The 25,915-nt window shown below is 32.1% G+C and overlaps 1 protein-coding gene across 2 annotated transcripts in view; it reads right to left on the reverse strand.

The window, feature by feature from the left end:
- The window catches only part of LOC145241513 (ATP-binding cassette sub-family A member 2-like), a 215,184-nt gene that overhangs the window by 151,717 nt on the left and 37,552 nt on the right, over positions 1–25,915 (reverse strand). Inside the window, exons 1-3 of one of the 2 annotated variants that reach the window (XM_080104554.1) lie at positions 3,531–3,690; positions 3,359–3,452; positions 65–176 (exon numbers count right to left, since the gene is read on the reverse strand). In XM_080104554.1, the coding sequence (XP_079960680.1) occupies positions 65–176; positions 3,359–3,452; positions 3,531–3,596 (272 nt within the window). In that variant the 5' untranslated portion in view covers positions 3,597–3,690. Of the gene's footprint in view, positions 1–64; positions 177–3,358; positions 3,453–3,530; positions 3,691–25,915 lie in introns of those variants that run through there. The other variant, XM_080104553.1, reaches the window with a different exon arrangement.

A 25,915-nucleotide genomic window follows, 5' to 3' on the forward strand; every position in this document is an offset into this window, starting at 1 on the left:
TTGAATCACATTGTATGAAATAATTTTTTCACAAAGAAATGCTAGTAATAATTCTTTTACTTACCTATTTTTGGGGAAAATAATAAAATTGTTATCATCCCATATTCCTTCATCACAAAACGCTTGCATGATCGATACAACTCCAGCAGATGGCAAAGGCTTAGCTGCATAGTAACCTTATTTAAAAAAAAAAAAAAAGTTACCTTGCGAAATTTTAAAAGTTGGACCTAAATAACATTTAAGCTGACATCTAAAACTTTAATTCTGACTAGTAATTTTTTTTTTCCTTTATTGTTGTATGAGGTAATTGCAGCAGTATTCACCATAAGCATGCTGAACTGGCCTCTCCCAAAGGGGGGAAAGTTTCTAGAGAATATCAAATTCACAAGTTGTCCCTAATCGCATGCATGTATTAATTAGGAGAGAGGATGACGTTAGTAATTATTTGGGAATGCCAGGCTGTGTATGATCTGTCCTTGTAAGAACTACAAATAGTTCTTAAAAGGAGGGATCATACACAGCCTGACATTCCCAAATAGTTACCCATCTGGTATAGAACAGTCTCAACATTGCTTAACTTCAGTGATCTAACAAGAACCGATGTTTCAACATCGGTGTTTCAGATATATATTATGTTACTGGCACTATAATAATATACTTTGCTAAAGTATATTTTAAAATTATATAGTTCTGCCCAGACAACTGATAATATGGAAACACTTTTAAACTATGATCAAAATGACAAAAATATTTAAATCAGCAAATAATATTTTGCATTGAAGAATATAAAATAGTCGCCTACCATAAGACTAAAATTGTTTTGCTGTATGAGTTTTAAAATGTTGTAAACAAATAATTTTAAAATAAAATGACTTTACTGTATTCTAAGCAACATTGCATAGGTAAAGCTAGTTCTTGTATATGGTATTTCTGCATTTACCGACGTACATGTCTGTGAATGTTGTCTCACTGCTCCAGTAGAGATCTCACTCCTGATGCAATTCTCTACCTGTATAAGAGTCAGGTACGGCCACTGATGGAGTACTATTGCGACATCTGGGCAGGAGTTGCTAGAAGTAGCTTATCCTGCCTTGACAGAGTTCAAAACAGACTTCGTAGCTTAGTTGAGGATGCTCTTTTCTCTTCCCTGCAACCTCTTTTCCACAGAAGAGATATGGCGGGCCTGTCTCTGCTTTATCATTATTTTCATGGCAAATGCTCAGCTGAGCTTCAATCTATGGTCCTCCCTCGCTAAACTTTCACAAAAAAAAAAAAACGCTCGTCTAGCCAAAACCACTATCAATAATTTCTCACACTCTTTATCTGTGCCTAAACCTAAATGCAGATTCCATGAACAAAGCTTCTTTCTTAAAACTGCACGCCTGTGGAACTCTCTTCCGATTGCCTGCTTTCCAGCTGACTACAATCTGATTGTCTTCAAGTCCAACGTAAACAAGTTCTTGATGAACTGCCCCCCCCCCCTAAGTAATCCAATTTACAAAATTCCCACTATTTATGTTTACTAGGCTATAATCACAGTGACTAATGTATATCCATTAACCCTTATCCGAGTGGCCTCTGGGCCCTGGATAAGTGGTGATTCCTGTGTAAAAAAAAAAGTATAGTCTGGCAGTTTATATAAACCACTGGAATATGCAGAGCACTGATAAAACGAAAAACACTCCATCAATAAAAAATCATGAACAAATGCCAATGAAAATCTCAGCAGATGACATGATAAATTGGCATCATTTTTAAAAATCCCGAATGGACATATCAAAGAGTATAAAAATAATTTACATATGGGCCCCAGAATTAAAAATCTCAAGAAGGAATGTGGTATATGGGCAAAATGGAAATGGTGGGGGAGTAAATAAAAGGAAACAAAGCAATATGGCATTAAAATTCGTAGTTTTATTTATATAAGAAGAATTCAGAAACCAGTAATTCTTAAACAGATATTTATTTCTCCCTTCATTTAATATCACTCGTTAAAACTGCATATCGGAATTTGATCATCACATTAAGAAAATATACTCGGTTATATTAAGCCTCCATTTTATAATTGTGGTTTAAAACTAATCATTTTGCTGTTAGTTTTAAATAAGATACATGCAAAATTACTGCTTAATCTGTTGCATCTGTACAGGATGTGGGCGATATTTGTTCTGTAAGATTATTGTTTAGGAAAATTTCTTATGCATATACAGGATGCGGAAGATATTCACCAGATTACTGTTTAGGAAAAAAAAAATAATCTCACTAGTTTCATATTTTGAAATTTTGTTGTTCAAACTGAGGCAGTTTGTCTACCTGATGTGTTTTGTTTATTTCACCAGTCTTTGATTTTGATGACAGTTTAGAGAATGACTTGGAACAAGTAACAGGCTATCATTATTGTCTATCAACTTTGACCTCCAAAGACTATTGATGTTAGCCTTTAGTATATTCTTTGTCTTGAAACTGATTGAAAGTAGTAAAGTTGTAAGAAACAAAACACAGCAAAGAACTTGTCCACATAAGTCACACCATACAACAATGAATGCAAAAAAATAAATACTGCTTATGAATAATGTTTAGCAGAAAAAAATTTGCATATCATTCACGATTTGTTTGAGACTCATTCCACTGTAGCTAACACACAGAAATCAAGGGAGATGGGAGGGGACAGATGTTAGATGAAGTGAAGTAGTTGAAAATTCAAACAAACATCATTCGCATCTTGTACATTGCTTTATACTTGTCATTTAAATTATTCAGTATATATACAGAATAAGTACCACACTATTGCCAAAATTTTCAGGGCAGTTTATGTAAAATGCCGAAAGGTGTCGAATGAAAGTTTGGTGATTTTTATTATTTCTTTTTGCATAAACGCTGGCAAATTTTTTCAATTAAAAATATATTATTTCTGTTATGAAGATAATTCAATTAAAAATTAATTGAAAAATGAAAACAATATCCTGTTTTTGTTAGTAAATAATTATTGGAGAATTTTTAAATCAAGAAAAAAAAGACAATCATTGTAAGGTAAGTTTCATGAATAAATATATCTTTTAATAACAACTAATAACAAACATTTTTTTATCAATTATTTTTATGATTTTTATTTTTTGTTCAAATCAAAATAAATATATAGTTTTTTTTTTTATATAATAAACCAATGATAGCAAATAAATGTTTTCTTAAATGACGTTGATTGCTGCAATTTCATTGGCTCAGCATTTCGGAACCTTTCAGTGTTTTACGTGAACTTCCTGGAAAATTCCAACAATAGCACAGTTTTTATTCTGCAAAAGTACCAATTAATGTCTTGTCTTTTTTAATCGATTCAAAAAGTAAATAAATGTCTACTTACTCGCCTTCCAAGGATGAGCAGGCTGTTTTTGTCGAATCAGGATCAGAATGACAAACAGCACCAATGGAATGAATTGTTCAAATAAGAGAACAAACTGAAAGAAAAAGAAAAATACAGAATCACATCAATTAAATTCTATCAAAAGGAAATAGTTTATATAATCCGTACATACATAAGTAATAATGTCCATCAGAGTGAAAATCATCTTTGGTTTATCATCTATTTTACATGTTGGCATATGTAGGATGGCTTTTAGCAATTGACTTTCAAACTAACATATCTAGTACTAAGTCTTTATTCCTCCTTCTCTCAAATATATTCTTATCATTTCCTTCCAGGTTTTCCTTGCCTTTCCCATGCAACCTTAACTATTTTACATTTACCAACCCAATAAATTCTTATTCACTCTTTCATTTCAGAATTAGGTTCTTATTAAGAATCAACCCAATTAAAAAAAAACTACAGAAAAATCTTTATGATGTATGTACCCATCATGAAATAAAAAATGTCATATTCCAAAAATCACATAAGTTTTATTTTTTATCAGACTGGAGACCTTCATAAGAAAATCATTTTTAAATGATTTAAAGTGATTAGTATAAAATCGGTAGCATTACAAGGTTATCTTGCAAGTTTGAATTATTGTGGACTTATCTACCCTTGATTTTTTTTTTTTTTAAATAATGTGAAACGATCTCTTTTACTTGCTCATAAAAGTTGATTTTCTTAGTTAAAAATAAAACTACTTGATCAATTTACGTGATTTTTTGGAATATGATATCTTCATTCTATGATAGGTACGTACATCAAAGATTTTTGTGTATTTTTGTTTTTATTAAGTTGAATTTTAAATAAGAAGCCAGAATTATTAATGGCAACCTCGACATGTATACTTATGCAACAAATGAAAAGGCACACAGTTATGACTAAAAAAGATGAATATAGCAATTTAGAAATAGAACCATTTTAAAAATCACTTGATCCTTATATGCAAAGAGTTGCAGCCTAGAAATAGATGATGGCAGAGTTTCATGATCACATGACCCATAACATTTCACCTTCCCAGATCTCAATCTTTTGGTCTACCATATATGGAACCCGGTTTAATACAGGTTAATACTAATACATACTTAACACTAAAATGATACTTAAAAATATATATAATTAAGAGTAATGTCTACTATGAAAAAGGATCACCTGATGCTCACATGTCAGTGAACAAATAACTGGACAACATGAATAGATTCAATTTTTTTTAGTTTTTTTTTTTTGCTTCTCAAGAAAAAGTTAACATCTGTGAAGTGTGGTTGGATTTAAATATCCCAAGTAGGAGAAGCATCCATCAGTGACTAAGATATCAGTCGCTGACTAACAGACATCCAATGCGGACAAAATCAAAAGACTGAGCTCACTGAAAACAGAAGTTACTTGACTTATGACATCACTCTCTCCTTTCACAGTTGTTGGTGACGAACTTGCATCATCTTTCATATTATTTGACAATCATACCTGTTTTTAACAATTTTCATGTATTTACTAGCAGGGAGACCAAATATTTTTATTGCCATCGAAATTGGTGAAATCAAACATTTTTCAATCAAATCCGTGCTCTAGTCAGTGACCTACCATGGTGTACTATGAGAAAGCCTCACATGCCTCCCTGCATTGCACTGTAGAGAGCCTACTGTTAATTTTATACAATTATTTTTATATATAATGGCTCAAATTGAAGTTTAAAATGCAAAAGTATCATGCTTTAATTGTGTTCTAAACAGAAACATCCATTTTAAAGGCACTCCTGTCATATCAAAGAACTTACTGTTGATTTTATACATTAGGCCTTTCATTTAAGGGTGTTAACTGATCAAAATCTAATCGTTTCTTTCTTTAATTAGATTGTTTTTTAATTATCAATAATTATCAGGAACATTCAGATACAAAACCTATCTAAGAACATTCCCAGACACATAAAATACTTTTGTGTGAAATTTAAAATCAGCCCAACCATTTTGGAGTCCATAGGGTACGAACTCACAGAGACACAAAGTAGAGATAACAAAATAAAACAAATAAAATATAACACACTGTATAACTGAAAAGTGTCAAATACCTTGAAAGCAGACCATAATGATACTTATACTCAAATTCTGAAAAGATTCCAACAATCTATAAAATTCATATTATTTGGATTCGTCAGACTACTGTTCTCATTTTGACTGATATTTTCTTAATGCTTCTGTCGATGTAACTTGCGACCTTCTTCAGGAATCTGCATGGAAGTTTGCAAGGACCCATGGCATAGTGGACGAAGCACTTGATAAAATTCAGTTGTAAGTTACGCTCTTTTGGAAGCTCATGGTTCAATCTTCAGTGTGGACGACATTCAAAAATACAATCACAGGACTTCTACCTGGTTGTGACTGATGGAACAAGAGTATGCTGCTTTTTTTGGATGAAATAAATGGTCCTGTTCAAAATTCTGTGCAGATCCCAGAGCTTGACAGAAATATTCCCTAGTTCGACACGATATACCTGAAGAAAGTTCGAGATTACATCGAATGAAACGTTGTGCAAATAACACTCAAGCTAAGAACATAGTCTGAATAATCCAAATAATATGAAAAATAATATCCTCATCTCAAAAATTCAGAAGTATAAGATGCATAAAATCATTGAAGAAATAGCTTTAAAAAGTTGTATCAGCAAGTTGACATGGAGCCTCAAGTTGAACAAATAATTATTAAGATTGAAATCAGACTTCTGGAAGAAAAAAGTATTACCAACTATCTTATCAAACTGAAGACTTTCATAAGAGGCATTTAGGACTGTAATTTTCTTTGATACAAGAGAAGCATATGATATCATATGGATATAGGAAAGTATGAGGGATATTCAAGACTTTGGATTATAGGGGAAAACTGATACCCTTCATCCAAAACTTGCTTAAAAACATTAGAATCATAAATTACTATGGAAACCATACTATCCAGTTTTTTGTGTTCTCAAGTACATTACTCACACTGTAAAACAATTTTATCAAAACTCAGCTAACGATTTATATGTCATTGCTTGATGACTCATACTCATCACTGTACATTTTTATCAACAAAGGCATTTTATCACTAAAATCATGATTTCATAGTCTTTTTATCATGAAACAAAGCATTAAATGTTGATAACTGTGAATACAAATGGATCAAAAGCAAACTTAATGTAACACAAAACATACTCGTGATCTGGCGAGTCAAAACCACTATCATTATTTAATCTATTTTCATAAACTATGACATGTCTTAAGACATTCTTCTTCTAAAAAAATAAGTCTCTTTACTTTTACATCATTCTTCTTCTTATTATTATTCTTTATTGTAGTTATTTATTGTAAGTAAATGCTCAGTGGATAGTGAAGTCTCTGCAATGGTGGCAGCAGCTGTAGAAGAAACAGAAATGTTCACTTTCTTCTTTGGTTGTAATGATGGTAGTCTTCATCTTTTCCCCGGTCATCACCATCATAATATTCCATATAAAAAAGGAACATCATAACATCCATTTCACATGATGGCATGTGTTGAATGGCTTTAAGAAATTAGCTTCAAAACTAACCTATCTCTACCCAGGTTTTTATATGTCATTCTTAAGCTCATTTTTATCACTCCCTCCCGTGTTTTCCTTGACTTTCCCTGCAAACTGAATCTGATACCTCAAGTGTTTTATATCTACTAACCAAATAACTCTCATCCATTCTTTCAACATGACCATACCATCGAAGTCTCCTGTTCTGCACACATCTCATACTGTCTAGATTTAATTTTCCTTTGAAGTCATCAGATAAAAGCCTGTCTTTTAACACTCATATAACACAGCCATCATATCATCACTTTCCACGCCAGGTTTCACTTTCATACATCACACTACGTACATACACCTGGCAACTGTAATAATGAATATCAATTAAAAAAAAAAAAAATCTAACAATATTCTGGCTAAATGATGTCATGCCCATTCGAAGTTTCATTTTCTTTTTCACAACACTATAAAGTTACATATTCACAACATTCACTTCATGAGATAGACAAAGACTGAGAAAGACATTCAAGTTTTGATTGTATTTTTGTTGAATACTTCTTTTTTCAGCCTTTCTTCAAGACACTTCTTTTTTTTTTTGTTAAGTACTCATGTTTTCAGTCCATTTTTCTTTGTTTTAGGCATCATTGCCTTTTATCATTAAAAGCAGCAATAATCATTTTTAAATTAAACCCATATTTTATATTTTTATGGCTCTAGGTTTATTATTATATTGGGTTATTCATGTAATTTTTTTTATTACTATGGTTAAGAAATTAACCCTGCTTTGGGAATCAAAAAAGAAAAAAAATAGCACAAGCACATTTTTTAATATTAATAAAAACCTGTATTGAGTTACATTTCTGAGTCTAATTTATTATTTGCTCTTTTTTATAGTTATTGTCTCCAGCAATTTTTTATTGCTTCTTATCCTAAAGACAAATTTTGATAACAATCCCAAAAAGATTATTTTATTAAAAAGAAATTAGAAAAGGAATATTAAAAAAATTAGAAACGTTTCAGAAATTCTAAGAAGTAACCTAAAAAAAAATAAAACATTGTGAAAAAAACCCTCCCCAAAAAAACAACTCTTTCTTAACCCTAAGTATGTATCAACAACCCTCAGCTCTTTAAAGAAAAAAGAAAAGAAAAGTACTGAATTTTCTTTTTAACTGGAACAATTTCGTTTCATTTATTTTCAGTCTTGTATTGTCTCCTACTTTTGTACACGATATTTTTAACTAGTTATACCAGATATTTTAAATTCTTTTATAGGTCGATATTATTTTTTTTTTATTATTTGTATCTATTTTATGTAATCCTGTTCACATTAGATGACCAAGAAACAAAACAAAAAATAATAATAAAATAATTACTATAATTTAGAAATATATAATTCCAGGAACAACAATAATTTACAACCAATGGGCAACCTACAATTATACTGAACAGTTGCCAAATGTATTCACGAATGTGTGAACCATTCTAAAAGCTTTGTGCATCAAATTACAAGGGCCCATACACAAAACATAGAGGGTGTATCGGACTGTACCTCCACCACAATCAATCAATAAAATCCAGCACGGAATCTGATAGCAGATGCTAGACTCTTTGAAATCTTCTGATGGCAAAATCATTTCAATAAATTATTTTTCACCAACAATTTATTTTTTCAAAACGTTCTTTATGGTCTTTTAACATAATCTTAACTGGTAGCCACTCGAGACTTAGAGTTAGTGGTAACAAAATTTTGTTGATCGTTCTAAAATGCTAGAATGACTTGAAAATGGAATGATTATTTTATGTTAAATTTATACATGAAACAGATTCCCCACTTTAAATCTTAAAATAATCGCCTAAAAAGTAGAATCTCACTTACAGGAGTGGGGAAGAAGGTACTAATCTGCAAATGTAAAAATAAAAAAATTTGGTCTTATTTTTAAGGTAAAGAAAATAAGGGAACACCATAGTAGTAGGCTATACAAAAACCAAAATTAATTAAAACGAAATTGCTCCAATCAAAAAAAGTTCAAAAGTACTCCACCCTTCAAAATAATTCCTTAATCCTAAGTCTGGATGGCAATTAACCCCTCCAACAAAACAAAAAATATATATTTACCTAAAGTTAGAAAATTATTATGTGTCATCCAAATGCTATCTAGTCGGAAGGTGAATGATCATTTTGTTATAACACTGATTCCTCACCCTAAAGTCTATAATGCATCAAGTTTTTCATTACATGCAACAAAACGAAGAGAATTTGATATTAATACCATCAAAATTAAATGCGACGCTTTTTTGGTATTTACCCAACATTTGTTTTTTGCATTTTTTATTGACTATAATTTTTTGTCTTTTTCTGTGTCCAATCACCAATTACATCACTTACAAATTGTTGAATTATTTTATTTTTTACCAAATATTTTACATTTTAGAATGAGGTATCACTTTTTCTTATTTTTTAAATATAAATTTAACACATTTTTAATTATAACCAATTTCCCAAAACATTTTTTTTAGAAAAAAAAAAAGGTGTAAACAAATTTTGTTACTTTTACAGAATTTGAACCAAACAAAACCAACTTTAACCAGAAACCTATGAAGCATTCATCAAATCAGAGGCTACAAAAAAAAAAAAAAATGCTGGCAGACGATAAAGATAAATAAAACAAATAAAAACATAAAATCATTAAACCCTCAACTATTGAAAGTATTCCAGGTGAAATGGGTCATTAATCATTATTTGGTTGGTTGGTTGTTTTATTATGGCTTCACGGCATATCAACCATTGTAGGTCATTTAATGCCAAGCTATGTATTTAGTTGAGATAGTTTTTTGTTGTTGTTTTAATTATTGTCAGAGTTATGTATTTTTAAAATTTTGGAGTTTTTACGTTTTAAAGTGATTTGAAAAGTTGTATTTTTTTTTTATTAATTTTTTTTTTTAAGTATTTGATGATTTGGTGTGAAACTATTTGATTTCGTTTACTGTATAATATTTATTTCTGGTAGTTTTGTATTTTTGACATTCTGTTAATGTTTTATTGTCATCTGTTTGTCGCAGAAAGTGTATTTTGGTTTTTCTGTTGCTTTGATTAGGTATGAGTGTGTTAATTTGGTATGTCCGATTCTGATTCTGTTTAGAATGATATTTTCTCTTCGTCCTTTTATTGTTTTGTTTTTGTGTTTTATTATGGGTTGGTGCTCGTGTAGTTTGTTTTGGGTATATGTGTCCCATTCTGTTTGCCATTTATTTTTGTTATATTCCCTTATTTTTCTGCTGAAATCTGTGTATGGTATTTTGATGTTTGTTATATTTTTGCTAATGGCTTCTTTGGCCAATTTGTCAACTTCTTCATTGCCTGAAATACCAACATGACTTGGTATCCAGGCTAAGATTATTTCTTTACCTTTTTCAATAATTTCATTGTATTTGTTCATTATATCTAATATATAAGGATGCTCTAGTTCTTCTCCTCTTAAAGCTAAGATGCATGACAAAGAATCAGTATATATAATGAATTTTTTCTTATTGTTGTTCTTAATTAATTCAAGTGCCATTTTGATTGTTTGTAGGTCTGCTGTGTATATTGATGTGTCGATGGGAAGTCTTATTTGGAGATGGTTCTGTCCATCTGTACATGCCGTACCTGTTCCTTTTTTTGTTTTGGCTCCATCAGTGTATATTTTTTTGTGTTGTAGGTACTTTTCTCTGAGTTCGCTGAAGTGGCTTTTATTTATTAAGTTGTTGGTATTGTTTTTTTGGTATTTAGTAAGAGTCAGATCAATGCTTGGATCTTTCAAAGTCCATGGTGGTTTGTTACTTACTGTGTGTGTGACTATGTTATTAGGGTTTTCGTTAATTTGAGTTAATATTTCTTTGATGCGATATCCGAAAGATGGTATGTTTTTTGGTTTGCTGGTATAAAAGTTTGTATATTGTAGGTTGAAGGTTTTTTTGTGTGTTGGGTTGTTTGGATCACTTTGTAGTTTTATTGCGTATTGTGTTATTAATTTCTGCCATCTTAAATGTAGAGGGGGTTCATTGGCTTCTATGTATAGGCTTTCCATGGGTGATGTTTGATATACTCCCAGACTGAGTCTTAATCCTTGATTTTGTATGGTTATTAATTTTTGGAGATAGGATTTACGGGTAGAGCTATATGTGATGCATCCATAATCTAATTTTGATCTTATGTGTGCCTGGTATATTTTTAACATTGTGTCTTGGTCTGCTCCTCAGTCTGTTTTTGATATTACTTTTAAAATTTTCATTGCTTTTTGGCATTTTTGCTTTAATTTAGTGATATGCTTATTGAAATTAAGTTTATTGTCCAGTGTGATACCTAGAAATTTCGTGTGTTGTGCTATTGGGATTGAGTTTCCTTGTATTTGTAGTTGTGGGTCCAGATGATATTTTTGTTTTCTGCAGAAATGAATACAGACAGTTTTGTTTTGTGCCAACTTGAAACCATTTTTATCGATCCAGTTTTCTATTTTGTTTAAGCATTGCTGCATTTTTCTTTCAATTGTTGTTATATTTAATGCAGAATATGCAATTGAAAAGTCATCTACAAATAATGATCTTTCAAATTGTATGTCGACAATTTGTGTAATTTCATTTATTTTAATTAAGAATAAGGTGGTGGATAATATACTACCTTGTGGCACTCCTGCTTCTTGATCTGATAGTGTGTTTCCTTGTCGCATTTTGTAATATCTTTGAGACAGGAAGTTTTGTATAAATATTGCCATATTTCCTTTTATTCCCATATTGTGTATGTCTCTTAGAATTCCATATTTCCAGTTTGTATCGTAGGCTTTTTGGATGTCCAAAAAGACTGCCACCACATGGTGTCCGCGTACGAAACCGTCTCTAATAAATGATTCTAATCATACTATTTGGTCGTTTGTGCTTTGTTTTTGTTTGTATCCACTCTGATATTTTGATAAGAGGTTGTTTTTTTTTCCAGGTACCACATTAAGCAGTTGTTTATCATTCTTTCCATAGTTTTGGAGAGGCAGCTGGTTAGGGCTATGGGTCTGTAACTGGTTGGGTTACTTGTATTTTTATTTGGTTTGGCAATTAGCATGATGGTTGATTCAAACCAGGATTTTGGTATGTCTCCTGTATTCCATATTTTGTTATATATGTTAAGTAATAATTTTAAAGATGATTTTGGTAGTTGTTTTAGGAATTGGTAATGTATATCGTCTGGACCTGGAGTTGTATTTCTGCTTTTGTTTATTGCTCTTTTTAGTTCTTTTATGTTGAATGGTATGTTGTATGTTTCTTTGTTATTAGTTGTAAAATTAAGTTTTTCTCTTTCTGCTGTTTCTTTATGAATTTGGAATGATGTTGAATACTGTTTGTTTGATGAATTTTTTTAGAATTCTTCAGCTAGTAAATTAGTTTCTTTTTGTTTATGCATTTTGTTCCATCAGTTTAATTAAATGGTGTTTGGTTGTTTAGCTGTGAAATATAGTTTTTCCAGGATGTTTTTTTTTTGCTTTGTTTTATAGTGTATCGTGCTTTAGCACGTATCTCTATATTTTTGTAAGTTAATTGTTGTAGGGTTTTGTTTGAATTTTTTAAGTGTTTTTTTCCCCCTTTCTTTGACAGCTTTTTTGCAGGTTTCATTAAACCAAGGGTTTGATTTTTTTGTGGGGTTTGTTGAAGTTTTGGGTATTGTTTTGGTGGCAATATTGTGTAAGGTTTGTGTGAAATGCTTTAGTGGTTCTTTTTTTATTTAGAATGTGCGTGTCTAATTCTGTTCTGCATAGATTGGTAAATGTTTCCCAGTTCGCTTTGTGTAATTTCCATTTTGGGACTTTTTCTTCCGGTATCTTTTGATTACTTTTAAGTATGGTGGGATAGTGATGACTTCCGTGTTGGTCTTCCAGTACATCCCAATGGAAATCCATATAAATGGATGGAGTGCATATTGTTAAGTCTATTGCAGACATGGATCCATTGGCTGGGTGCATACAGGTATTTTTACCATTGTTTAATATACATAGGTTTGTTGTATTTAGGATTTCATTTATTATATTGCCTTTGTTGTTGTTTTGATTACTTCCCCAATGGTTGCTGTGTGCATTAAAATCTCCCATTATTATAAATGGGGGTGGGAGTTGGTTAATTAGCATGTCTATTTCTTTTTTTTTTTATTGTCTGATTTGGTGGAATGTATATGGAGCAGATTGTGATTTTGCGATGTAGGTTAGCTGTTAGAGCTATTGCTTGTAGTTCAGTGTTTAATTGGAGGATTGTGTGATGTATAGTGTTTTTAATTAGTATGGACACTCCTCTGGTTACTTTATTTGTTGTGGATATATAGGTTTTGTCGTACATGTTATTTTCTTTGAATTTTTAGTTGTGATTTTCTTTGAGTAGTGTTTCTTGTAGACATATATTGCTGCTGGATTATGTTTGTTGATGATTTCTAGTATTTTTTCATGATTAGGTTTTAGTCCTCTGCAGTTCCATTGTAGGAATGTTGTTTTGTTATTTGTAAGGTTTTGCATGGGTATTGTTTTTATTTATTTATTTTTTTTTTTTCCTGTTTATCGTCACTTGTAGGTTCATGAGGTAAGAGGAATATCTTTTGATTCTTCAGTCTCCATGATTTCTTGGTTTTCACATCCTAGAGGCACAGTGTTTTTTTTGTTTATCTTTACCTTTGGATTGTGAGCGCGGTCGTGGTGTGTTGGGGAGTTTAGGTTCATGCGCCGCAGAGGTTGTTTCGCTGTTCCGCCGGCCCCTTCTTTCCAGGGGATCCTTTGGCATGTCTACCCATTTATGAACACCCAGGGGAGTGTCTTTTGGCTTGGAGAGTGAACATGACCTGGCCGTTGAATTTTTTTTTCTGCTATTTTGTTTCTTTTTTCCTCTGGTATGTTTTTTTGGTGTTTGCTTTTTTTTGTTTTCTTTTTTGGCTAAAGGGGTTGTTTCTATTGGATGTGGTGTTTGGGTTTTTGGTTCCGGTGAGGTTTTGTTCATATTTATTTTTTTTCATTTCTTCAATTGTGTTTGTCAATATTTTGATTTGGTCGGTGAAGTCTTGGATTTCAACGTCTAAGTTTGTTGTGTGATAATTGTCGTTGTGCTTATTAGTATTAGGAGTATTCTTTTTTGTTATTTCTGAATATTTAATTGTTTCAACTTTTTTCCTTGCTTCTGGGTAGGTGACGTTTAGTGTGTACTTAATTTTGGTAATTTCTTTTTCTTTTTTCAAAATTTCACAATCTTTAGAGTAGGCACTGTGATTTTCTTTACAGTTGGCACATTTGGGAGTTTTTTGACAGTTGGTATGATTGTCATTTTCTCCGCACCTTCCACACACTGAGTGGCGTATGCATTGATTCTGATGGTGGCCAAATTTTTGACATTTGAAGCAACGCAGTGGGTTGGGGATGTAAGTTTTGACTTTCAGTTTCTCGTAGGCTATTTTTATTTCTGGTGGGATTTTTTGTTGGTAAAAGGTTAGTATGTACGTGTGTGTGTTTATCATTTCTCCATTTTTTTTTTTTTTTAATTTGAATTCGTCTAATGTCTGTTACATTCTGTTCTTTCAGATATGAACGTAGTTCGTCAATGGGACAAAGTAAAAGTTCATGGCTTTTTACCACTCCTTTGCATATGTTTAGTGTTTTGTAGGGGTATGTTTTCATTTTTATATTATCGAAATGTTTCCATTTTAGGAGTTCATCCGCTTGTGGTTTTGTGAAAATTTCTATTAGCAGAGTGCCATTTCTTAATTTTTTTTAACCATTTTGGGTTTTATATTTTTAGATAATATTTTCTCTATCTTAAAGGGGGAAAGTTTGGTTAATGGTGTTTCTTCAGTGGATTCCATTATTATAAAATTTGGATATATATCTTGTTCCTCAGCCGAGTCACTATCCTAAGTGTCTAGCAGTCTTTTTTTACTTGGTGTTTTGTAACTCATTAGGATTGTTTGTGGGTTCATCATTCCTGCTCCCCACCCACCTCAGAGCCCTATTTGGGATGTGCATAGGGGGGAAACCCATTCGTCCTGGCTACAACAGGGTTACAGGAATGGTATACTTGCATATAATGTAGACTTCGAGCATTTGTGTTTCTTAATTTTTCTCATCCAAGTAGAAAATGGGAAACATTAGAGGAAAACATGTCCAGTTTTTATTCATTATATACAATTGACCCTTAGCCATCGCTTTCACCACTTATTTATGGATCTGTGTTGATGGAAGAATGTTGTGTAGTATTTGGGTTTTGGGTAGGTTATATGTGTATAAGTGGTGTGCTAGACGTGACCAGCCGATTGATCGGATCAGGCCCATCCGACCGCCCGTCTAGCCCAGTAAGGGCCAAAGTGGTGTGTTGGGAAGTGGGGGTACTAAAACCTGACCTCCAAATCTCTCAACCACCAGGATCCTGTCTTAATGGCATTACAGATCACTACCCATGGCCATCAGGTAGCCCCATTGAGGGATTTCTACTCTCTGCAGGGGGGCAGTCGGCATATTCTGATGCCCTGCCGACAAGGTGTAGTGGAATCTTGATTGATTGGAAAAATCTTATATTTCCAGTTGTTTTCTTTAAATATTTATTTATGGATTTTAGTTTGTTTTTATTATTTTGATTGGTATTTTTAAATTAGGGAATCAGTAAGGAAGTAGGGGTGGAATGACAAAAAGAAAAGAGAAAAAAAAAAGAATGGATGGGGCTGTTGTTTTTGTTTTTGCAGAAGGATCGAAAACAAAAACAGAAATTTAATGTAGGTGCATTTCGTCTCAGGAAGCCAAAAGACAGCCTGATCTGGTAGCACCAGTTAATCATTATATGCTCCCAGAGCTTAGTGCTTCTATTATGAATTGCATCAGACATTGTCTTTATGATATGGTCATTGAAACGCTTTCATTGTCTGCTGTGCACTCTTAAAGATGAAAGTGTGGATGCCAATGCATGTGCCTTCTCCATATTTAATAAAGTGATACTATCAACTAGGGCCCCAGTGTTAGAAAGAAAAAGAAAAAAAAGAGGAAATAAGTTTATCAACATAGAGAATACACAATTTACTAAGGCACACAAAGGCAGCTGAAATAGGATATGTAGGTGATTGGGACAAAAGGTCGGACATACAGGGATACAGGGTTAGTTTACAGACAGTTTTAGGAGTGGCAGTAAATTTTATGACAGTCAGAGACAATTTATGGACAGTCTTAAGTTTGTGATAGTTGAAGACAGTTTCAGTTTGAGACAGTTGGTGGCTTGGAGAGAGATTAGAGTTGAAGCTGTGTGAGAGTAAATTGGGCCGAGAAAAAAAAAAAAAAATCGCTTATAATCGATGCAACCAGCTGACCAGAATCGATAGTTAGCGACGGACTACTTTTGGGGTTTATTTTTGTACGCTATGTGATGATATCACACACACACAAAGCTTAACTGATTTCCATCAAGTACTCGTCTTGTGTTTTATCGTAGCACAATCACAAAAAATGATCATTGCGTCACAATAAAACTTTTTGTTGATTTCTATATCTCTTGAAAACTTTTGAAGTGCATTGGCAAAGTTTTGGAATATGCCAGGTGCGACCATGTATAAACTTTGTATTAGTTCACTTTACGTTTGTTTTACATTTATGAACTTATGACACAAGTTGATCGATATGCGACAGCTGCAACGAGTATGTGTGTACCAAGTGATACTGATCTTTAATAAGACCTTTACTGTAAAAAAAAAAAAAAATGTATGCAAGTAACTTTATCTCATACACAGAAGTGACGGTGGTCTAGTGATTAACAATACAAACTGACGATTTGGGTGTTTGACGTTCAAATCCAGTTTGTTCCATAAAAAATCATTTTCATGTAGGATGTTGGCGACCTTCATGTGGTCCATCCCGTAATCTCCAATGTCTTTCTAAAAAGAATCCTCATTAGAAACTATCGGGGAAACCAATGCCAACAATAGAATCTTTGGATTTGTATGATATAATAAAGATCTCATATACATGAGTTGATGAAAACATTTTCAATAATCATCTTTATGCCAATTTTAATATAGATATCCCGGCAAAAAAAAAAAAAAAAAAAAAAAACATCTAGATATGTCAAGTAATTCATAAAACTTGGTACATTTTAGTATTGTAGGCAACATTCCCACACATCATTTTTGTTTGACTGAATGCTGGGAACCCATTTGCTATTCTGGGCATATTTTCTTTTTCATGCAGTTTTCAAGAAATGATCAGACATCTAAGCAGAAAATGCAAAAGAGTGGCCCATTTCCCCCCAGTCTACTCTACTAATTGATTGATTGTCAACAACAGAGTCCCTTTCAAAGAAGAAAAGAATAAATTCTTGCAACGTGGGGTGGGAACAAATTAGAAAAATTTGTTGCATTGTTTACTTTTGTCTGAAATAAATCCTCAAAAAAACAAAATACATTCAGATGATTGTTTGTATTTTGTAGTGACAAAACGATTCCAATATTTTCCCCGATTCTGATACATTTATTGATTCTCTTTAATGTTTCTGATTCTTATACAATTACTGAATCCGATTCTTTTAAATTTCTAAATATAAAGTTACTTCTTAGGGGAGAGCGGCGCCAGATTACCGCAAAAACCATATGTGCAATGTGCATATACTTTCACAAATGTGAAAATACACAATAGATTTTAGTTTTACTGGTAGTTTAAAATCAATATTCATCATTTTTATCATTTATACAAGCTACAGAAAATTAAGTTTTAAAAAGAAAAAATAATAAAACGTTTTTGGCATCAGAAAATATACACATTTTTCCAATTCCGATATCCCCAATAGTTCTGATTTTTTTGAGTCCCGATTTCGATTAATCATCCCAATACTATTATCTTGTCAAGATACTAGTCACATGGTGATGAGAAAAAGCATTATCTTGGTAATGCTTTTTCTCACTGTTTATGTAAATCTCATTTGGCAAAAGTCGATTTTATTTTGTTCAAATTCTGTACAGGCACCATTTTTGTTTTGTTCATTATTTTGTCTTTTCTTTATAATGGTAACATTTTAAATAATTTCTACAATTCCACGGTACTTGTGCAGAACAGCATGCTTTTTCTTTTAGCACTTCTGCATTACACGGACGGCACTATTGTTAGTGAACAATAACTAATTTCTCCTTGGTCAAATAACATGGCAAATAAATAACAAGTTTATTTTTTTCCGAACACAAAAATATTTGAAAACCAAAACATTGTATAAAAATAAATCAATATATAATTGTAAAAATATTTATTGAAAAGTCTGCATTTAGAAATATAATTTTACTAAAACAATTTTTGAATTAAAGCAACATCGGATTTTTTTTTTCCCAAAACATTTTTTTAATTAAAGTAAAATTGGATTTTTTTTTCTGAACAAATTAATAATTTAAATGAAACATTTTTCAAATTAAAGTGACATTGGAATTGCCCTTGTAATTTTTGAATTAAAGTAAAATTGTCACTCTAACAAAGTATAGTTTTAATTTTTTGTGGCACCTGTTGAAGGGTCAACAATATATTATTGTTTTAATTTTTAAATTAATAAACAATTTGAATGGAGAGAAGCACTACCAGGCGACAGTTTAGTGAAACACACACACACAAAAAAAAAAAAAAAACAAAAAAAAAAAAAACGATACCGTCTCTATAATGCAGAAGTGCTTTTTTTTCTTTTTCTCAACAATTTCAGTAAAGTAGTGAATTCAGTACATAAAATTTATGCACAATAGGGTTGGCAGATTGACCTTTTTAAGGCCAAATTTCGTGAATTTGGCCTTTTTTTTTTTTTTTTTTTTTTTAAAGTAGTTTGACCTTCAAAAATTGTATTTGGCCTTTTAAAAAATTTGGCTTCAATTTGGGCTTTTTTTTACAAAAGTATTTATTTGATAGTAATTATTAAAAAAAAACAAAAAACGTTATAATTGATTTAAGAAGTTTGGTCTTCAATTTTGACTTTTTCTTCACTATTTTATCTATCTATTTGAAAGCAATTAGTGAAAATGTTACAACTAAATATTCCTGAAGCAGTTTGGACTTCAAACGTTTTATTGCCTTTATTTTTTTAATTTTTAGATATTTTTCCCAATGATTTTACATAAAAATATATTTAGTAATAACTATTAAAGAAAATGTTATAATTAGTGTTGGGACGATTCCTAATTTTTATACGATTCCGATTCCAAGAAAATATTGATTAACGATTCCGATACCAAGTACGATTCCGATTCCTAGGGAATTATTGTTTTGAAATATACCAGGTAGTTTTATACTTATGGTCGGTAGTTCCCAAATATGTTCCCTAACTTTGGAAGAGATATTTTATGTCTACACCATCGTGTTTTGGTTTAAATAAAATTATTATATAGTAAACTAAACGGAAAACTTAGCAAAATTTATTTTAGAGAAAATTTATTTTACTTAATTGGAATACAGAAAAAAACTCAAAGAAAATAGAATTTATCCTTCAGAGAAAAAACAAATAAAATAGAATTTATATAACAGAACAAAAACAAGAAAATTAGAGAATAAATACACACGATTCATTATTTTGGTCCTCATAATTAACAGATTTAATGAATTAAATAAAAAAAATATAGCGGAAGAGAAAGAAAATATATACTCATTAAATATAAGATAAATATTTAATTTAATAATTTATAAATGAACGTGCGTAATGAAAAAAAAACAATATACCATGTGACATGGCGCCGTAGATACAAAATAACCTTTCCAAAGTTAACGACCATATATGAGAAATACCATTAATCGAAAGTTTTTGTGTTTTATACCAAAAAGGTAGGTATAGCGAAAAGTTACAATTAAAGGAATTTCAAAAACGATTTTTTGTTTGGCTATTGATAGTTGTATTTGTGACGGCAGTTCTTCAGACCTCCATAATTCACAAGGAGTAGTTAACACCTATTATTTTTTTCTTACTTTTTCATTGCTTTTACACGTTGTTTCTAACGTGAAGAATAAGTTTAGCCAAACTAATTTTGAAATAGGGTATATCAAAGGAACACATATAAAAATGATACCACTATAAAAAACAAATGAAATACTAGATAAAATTGAGCAAACATAATTACCAAAATTACAGAAAAAGATTAAAAAAAAAAAAAAAAAAATGGTGAAGTTTGTTGAGTGAAATTAATTATTGAAAGAAAATTAATTGAACTAATAAAAATGTTAAATAAAAAAATGTCACATTTCAATATTTTTTTAATAATTCTCAGGGTTGTCGAAATGAAAAATTAAGTGATTTTTTTTTTTATTAGACTTCTTTTGAAGCTTGTTACCTTGAAAAATACATTTAAAACCCTGTTTTTTTTTTTAATAAATTGAAAAATAAACGCAATTAAAAAAATTTAATTGATAATTGAAACTTTAAAAACATATTAAACATTGAAAAATTATTTATCTCACAAATTAACGTCCAATAAAGTAGATCCAGTCTTCATACAAGAATTCGGTTATAATAAATATATCTTTCCCAAACTTAAAAATTAAATCTTTTTTTTTTTTTTTTTTTTTTTTGGAGAGAGAGAGTGCTTTAAAATCGCCGGGGAGTGCCGCCTAAAATTTTAAAGAAGTAAATTTTAGGAGTTTAGTGCCTTTCAAAGACGGTTATCATAATTTATTATCATCATTTAATTTCCTTTTTCCCCCCCCCACACCTTTCCACGTGGTTCAGTAGTTAACCAGTGCTCCTGTTGCTGTCAGTCAGCTATCTTTACCCAAGTTTTAATTTCTAGTTAAAAGAATTTTTCATGAATAGAATCAGCATTTTTAAAAATTATTTTTTTAGTTGTATATATTGTATTTACTATTTGAAGTTAAGGAGGGTTAAAAAAATTGGTGACACCTAGATGGTGACGTAGGCAAAAAAAAAAAAAAAAAAAAGACACTGCGATTTCGACCCTCACTAATAAAACTGCTCTGAGTGACTAGTTGTAATTTTTTGTTCCTTTTCTTTTTTATTTTGCTCTTCCAATTTATTTGGATGCTTCATAGTTAAATGTTTTAATATGTTGGTTGTGGTCATGTTAGATGGTTTTATTCCTCGCAATATTTTAATTTGACAGACTTTGCAAATGGCTTTCAACTCATCATCTTGATCAACTTCAAAAAGTTTCCATGCAAGACTTTTTTTGGACTTTAGCGTTGTGCGTTCTATCCCAACCATTATCAATGGACCAGAGGTCATCTCGTCAGCGTCAGACAAGGCCAAACTATTTGCAAAAAACTTTGCAGCTAATTCTACCCTATGCGACGAAGGCCATCAACTCCCCATATTTCCTCCTACAACACAGAACAAGCTAGGTAACATACAAATATCCGTGCATAAGGTCGCCAAGCTAATCAAGAACCTAGATTCTAGTAAGGCAACTGGCTCTGATGGCATCCCAATTATAGTGTTAAAAAAGCTTCAACCAGAACTTGCTCCCATACTTACAAAACTATTTAAGCGCTGCCTTAAGGAGAAGTGCTTTCCGACCCCCTGGAAGACCTCATCAGTTTGCCCTGTATTTAAGAATTCAGGTGATAAGTCCTCTCCCTCTCAGTACAGACCAATAAGTCTCCTGTGTGTCATGAGTAAGTTGCTGGAATCCATATTAAATAGAGAAATAGTAAACCACCTCAACAGAAACAACCTTCTTAGTGACACACAATATGGTTTCCGCTCTTCAAGATCTACTGCAGATATGCTGACGGTTATATCCCACAGGATTAGTGAATCTCTTGACAAAGGCTTCCTTTCTAGGGCAATTGCTCTTGACATATCAAAGGCCTTCGACAAGGTATGGCATAAGGGTCTACTTCACAAGATTTCCAGCTACGGTATAACTGGAAATGTTTTCTCAATCATTAAATCATTTCTCTCCGATAGGCTCATAAGAGTAGTGGTAGATGGACAAAAATCGGAGGCCTGCAATATAAATACTGGAGTCCCTCAGGGGCCAATCCTGGGCCCAACTCTCTTCCTGATCTACATCAATGACCTCCCTAAACACATACTTAAATCATTCGTTGACATCTATGCTGATGACACGACCATCTATGGCAACACATCAAAGGCTGTAAATGACAAAGTTCTCTCGGATTCTCTCTCCTCTGATCTCGAGCGCGTGGTTCAGTGGGGGAAGATGTGGCTGGTTACCTTTAATGCATCCAAAACCAAACTCCTATCCTTACATCATCAACGCTCTGATCCCCAGCTGGCATCAATTGTGATGGATGGCTCTCGTCTGGGTGAGGCCCCGTGTTTTGACAAGCTTCTGGGTTTGACCTTTACTCCTGATCTGAAATGGAACACGTACATCAAGTCTGTTGCCAAGGTCGCTGGAAAGATGGTGGGATCCTTCTACCGCTCCAGAAGATATCTCACTACTGATGCAATTCTCTATCTATATAAAAGCCAAGTACGTCCAAGGATGGAATACTGTTGCCATATCTGGGCAGGAGCTGCCAAAAACAGCCTATCATGCCTTGACAGAGTACAAAATAGACTTCGTGGTTTAGTGGGGGATGCTCTTTTCTCTACCCTGCAACCTCTCTTCCACAGAAGAGACGTTGCGAGCCTATCCTTGTTTTATCATTATTTTCATGGCAGGTGCTCGTCTGAACTCCAATCCCTGGTCCCCCCTCGCCAATCTTTCATGAAAAACACCCGTCTAGCTGAATCCACTGTGAAAAATTTCCCCCACTCTATATCTGTGCCTAAATCAAAACACGGATTCCATGAACAAAGCTTCTTTCTTAGAACTGCACGCCTGTGGAACTCTGTTCCATCTGCCTGCTTTCCTCCGGACTACAACTTAGATGTCCTCAAGTCCAATGTTAACAAATTCCTAATGAACCGCCCCCCCCAATTAAACACTTCATCAAATCTCCACACTAACGTAATGTACTTGCAATAACCCTTATCCCTGAGTGGCTTCCGGGCCTTGATAAGTGGTGATCACTGTGTAAAAAAAAAAAAAAAAAAAAAAAAAAAAATCCGCTAAAAAAGACAAAAAGAAAAAAATATAAAGGGATGGGGCGGTAAATTGTACCAACCGGTAGTTAACAAAAAAAACTTATAGAATTTAATTTTTGAAACCAATGTATAAAAGTTTACATAATGAAATGCAAATATGCATTTTCTTTTGAATTTTTTTTTGGTTGACTGTGTTCAATTCACACATGGTTGATGCGGTTCAATATTGCTAAACTATAAGTCTTAAGTAAAATTCTATTTATAAATACTTTTTAAAATGAAATTATTTAATTAATCGTAAATATTATTTAGACATAAAAATTAATTGATTACAAAACCTTTTAAAAATATATATATTAATTTCTTTTTCGTTCGGCAAAAAACTGCGCAAAACACTTTTAATTTTCAATTTAAAATTCTAGAAAAAAGATTATATTATTCTGCTTTTAATATAATCAAATTCAGGGTTTTATCTTTCTGGAGAAAAAAATTTAAAAAATGGATTTTATTTCAATGAAATTAAAAAAAAAAAAACTTGACTGAATTGAATTAATTACCCTTGAATTAACGAAGGGGTTATTTAATAACTTTAGGCTTGGAAGAGATAGGTATGGGGTCGATTTTTTTGAAACTTCAAAAGAAGCCGACTACTGTCAAAACTTTGCGAAATAATACAACGTTATCAATTTCATTTTAGAGATATTTCTTTCAAAAGCCTTCTTTTAAAAAAAGAAAAAAAAGTACATTGTTCTATTAAACCTTTTACTGTTTAAATAATTTGACTTTGCTCGTTTTATTTTAAGAAAATATAAGTTGAAAAAGCATTTTCATTCAGTATTAGAAGATTTGTCAGTAAAAAAAAAAACAATCGCCAAAAAGATAAGCGTTTTTTTTTATTTTTACTCGCAATGTAGAGCCCTGCATACTTCTTTTCAAGTTAACTCTTTTGTAGTTTTGATTACAATAGATCTGAATGAATGAACCTTGTAAGGGAGGGGCACTAAGCATTGCCCTGTTAATAATGAATTTCTTTGGTTTCTTTTTATAACATGCTACATTTCTCTCTTGCGGTTAGAAATATCAGCAAATTTTTTTCTTTTTTTCAACATCAGACTAAAAGAATCGTAATGAAGGAATCGGAAAATTAAGGTATTTTTTAACGATGCGATTCCGATACCTCCCAAAATACACGATTCTTACGATTAACGATTCCGATTCCGATTAATCGTCCAACCACTAGTTATAATTAAATATTTTTAAGCTGTTGGGATAACAGCGTAGTATATATGAGACAACCCTTCATTAAACAAAATCTCCATTTACAGGTTTCTTTCAGTTAAGTCAGTGAAAGCCAGTATTTAGTATCAAAAGCTAAACACCTTCACTTTCTCCATTATTCATTGAAGGTCAAATATTAAGTGACCAATTTGAACTATCATTTTATCAAATGTAGGAGCTATTTGTAAAGATATGACGTAAAAGACACTGTCAAAGGAGGTTGAATTTTTTTGTTTCAAAAGTAACAAATAATTGGGAATTAACTATTACTACAAAGAGTAATTATTTCAAAGTAAATTTTTAATTAAATACTTGTTCTTAACTTTTCCAAAGACATTGTCTCATTTTTATTTCAATTTCCGTATATCTTAAATGTTCTCATAAAATTTAATTCAAATGGTGTGTACATAAAATGTCAGTTTATTTGATTTGCAACAAAAAGTGACAAAATGTAAATAACACAGAGGCAAAAGTTGTTTGGTGGATTGAGGGGGAGGGTTGATAATATCACATTTTGTCTTACAATATTTTCACTTTATGGACCTAATCCTACTTCAAAAATGTTGTTTTAACATTAATCTTCTTCTAATATATAAAAAGCAAAATGTGTGTGTGTGTGTGTTTTTTTATGTCTTACAAAAACGTTCGACATGTGATGGATCCTTGCGAGATCGGTATTGTTTTCAAGCTCAATCCTTTGGACAACAAATATCGAAAAATTAGTCCAAAACATTCATTCCTTCCTTCACTCTCAACTGGGCAGTTTTGTACAAGGAGGGGGCGCTTTTTTCACCGACATTTTAGCAAGTCATCGTCACCGTTAGATTGACTACGCTTAATTTCAACACTCTCAACTTCATATTTTCTTTTTTTTCTCTCCCTTCACATAACGGGTTCCAGCCTGCCTTCCTGCCTACTACCACTATTTTTTTTTTTAACACCTCTCTTCACCCAGGCTGCCTACCTTTGTTTTTTGGGCTTCCTTACTCGACACACCTGAGCAACGCCAGGTACCCCCACTAGTTTTATATAAAAAAATGAGATGTAAGCTGGAGTGGGACAAATTACAAACAACTAAAAAAAAAAAAAAAGAACCAAATAAAATGAGGTAAAGGACAGGTTAGTAAAGCCTGGTAAACCCATTCTAAATGCAACCTGCTCACTATTTTCAGAATTGTAAAACCTGAAAACAAACAAATCAATCTCAAAGTGGGAGTAGGAACTAGTGAGTGATAAAAGAAAAATAGGGATAGAGAATGAGCAACGATTGTGATCTCCAAAATAAAGTTTTTTAATTTTTTTTTTACAAAGGAGTCACCACTTATCAAGGCCATGAGGCTACTCGAGGATAAGGGTTATTGAGTGTACAGTAATCAATGGGATAATATCGTAGTAGTCGTTATTAATAGAAATTTGGTAGATTGGATTACTCAAGGGGGCAGTTCATCAAGAATTTGTTTATGTTGGACTTATAGTTAGCTGGGAAACAGGCAAACAGAAGAGAGTTCCATAGGCGTGCAGTTCTAAGAAAGAAGCATTATTCATGGAATCCAGGTTTTGATTTAGGCACAGTTAAAGAGTTGACAGTTGTTTCAATTAGACGAGTGTTTTTCAAGAAAGATTGGCAAGGGGGGACCAGAGATTGGAGCTCAGACGTGCACTTGCCGTGGAAGTAATGCTAAAACAAAGACAGGCTCGAAACGTCCCTTCTGTGTGAAA

Source organism: Euprymna scolopes, chromosome 20 (genome assembly GCF_053919585.1).
Source record: "Euprymna scolopes isolate OS-2025 chromosome 20, ASM5391958v1, whole genome shotgun sequence".
NCBI classification, from domain to species: Eukaryota; Metazoa; Mollusca; class Cephalopoda; order Sepiida; family Sepiolidae; genus Euprymna; species Euprymna scolopes.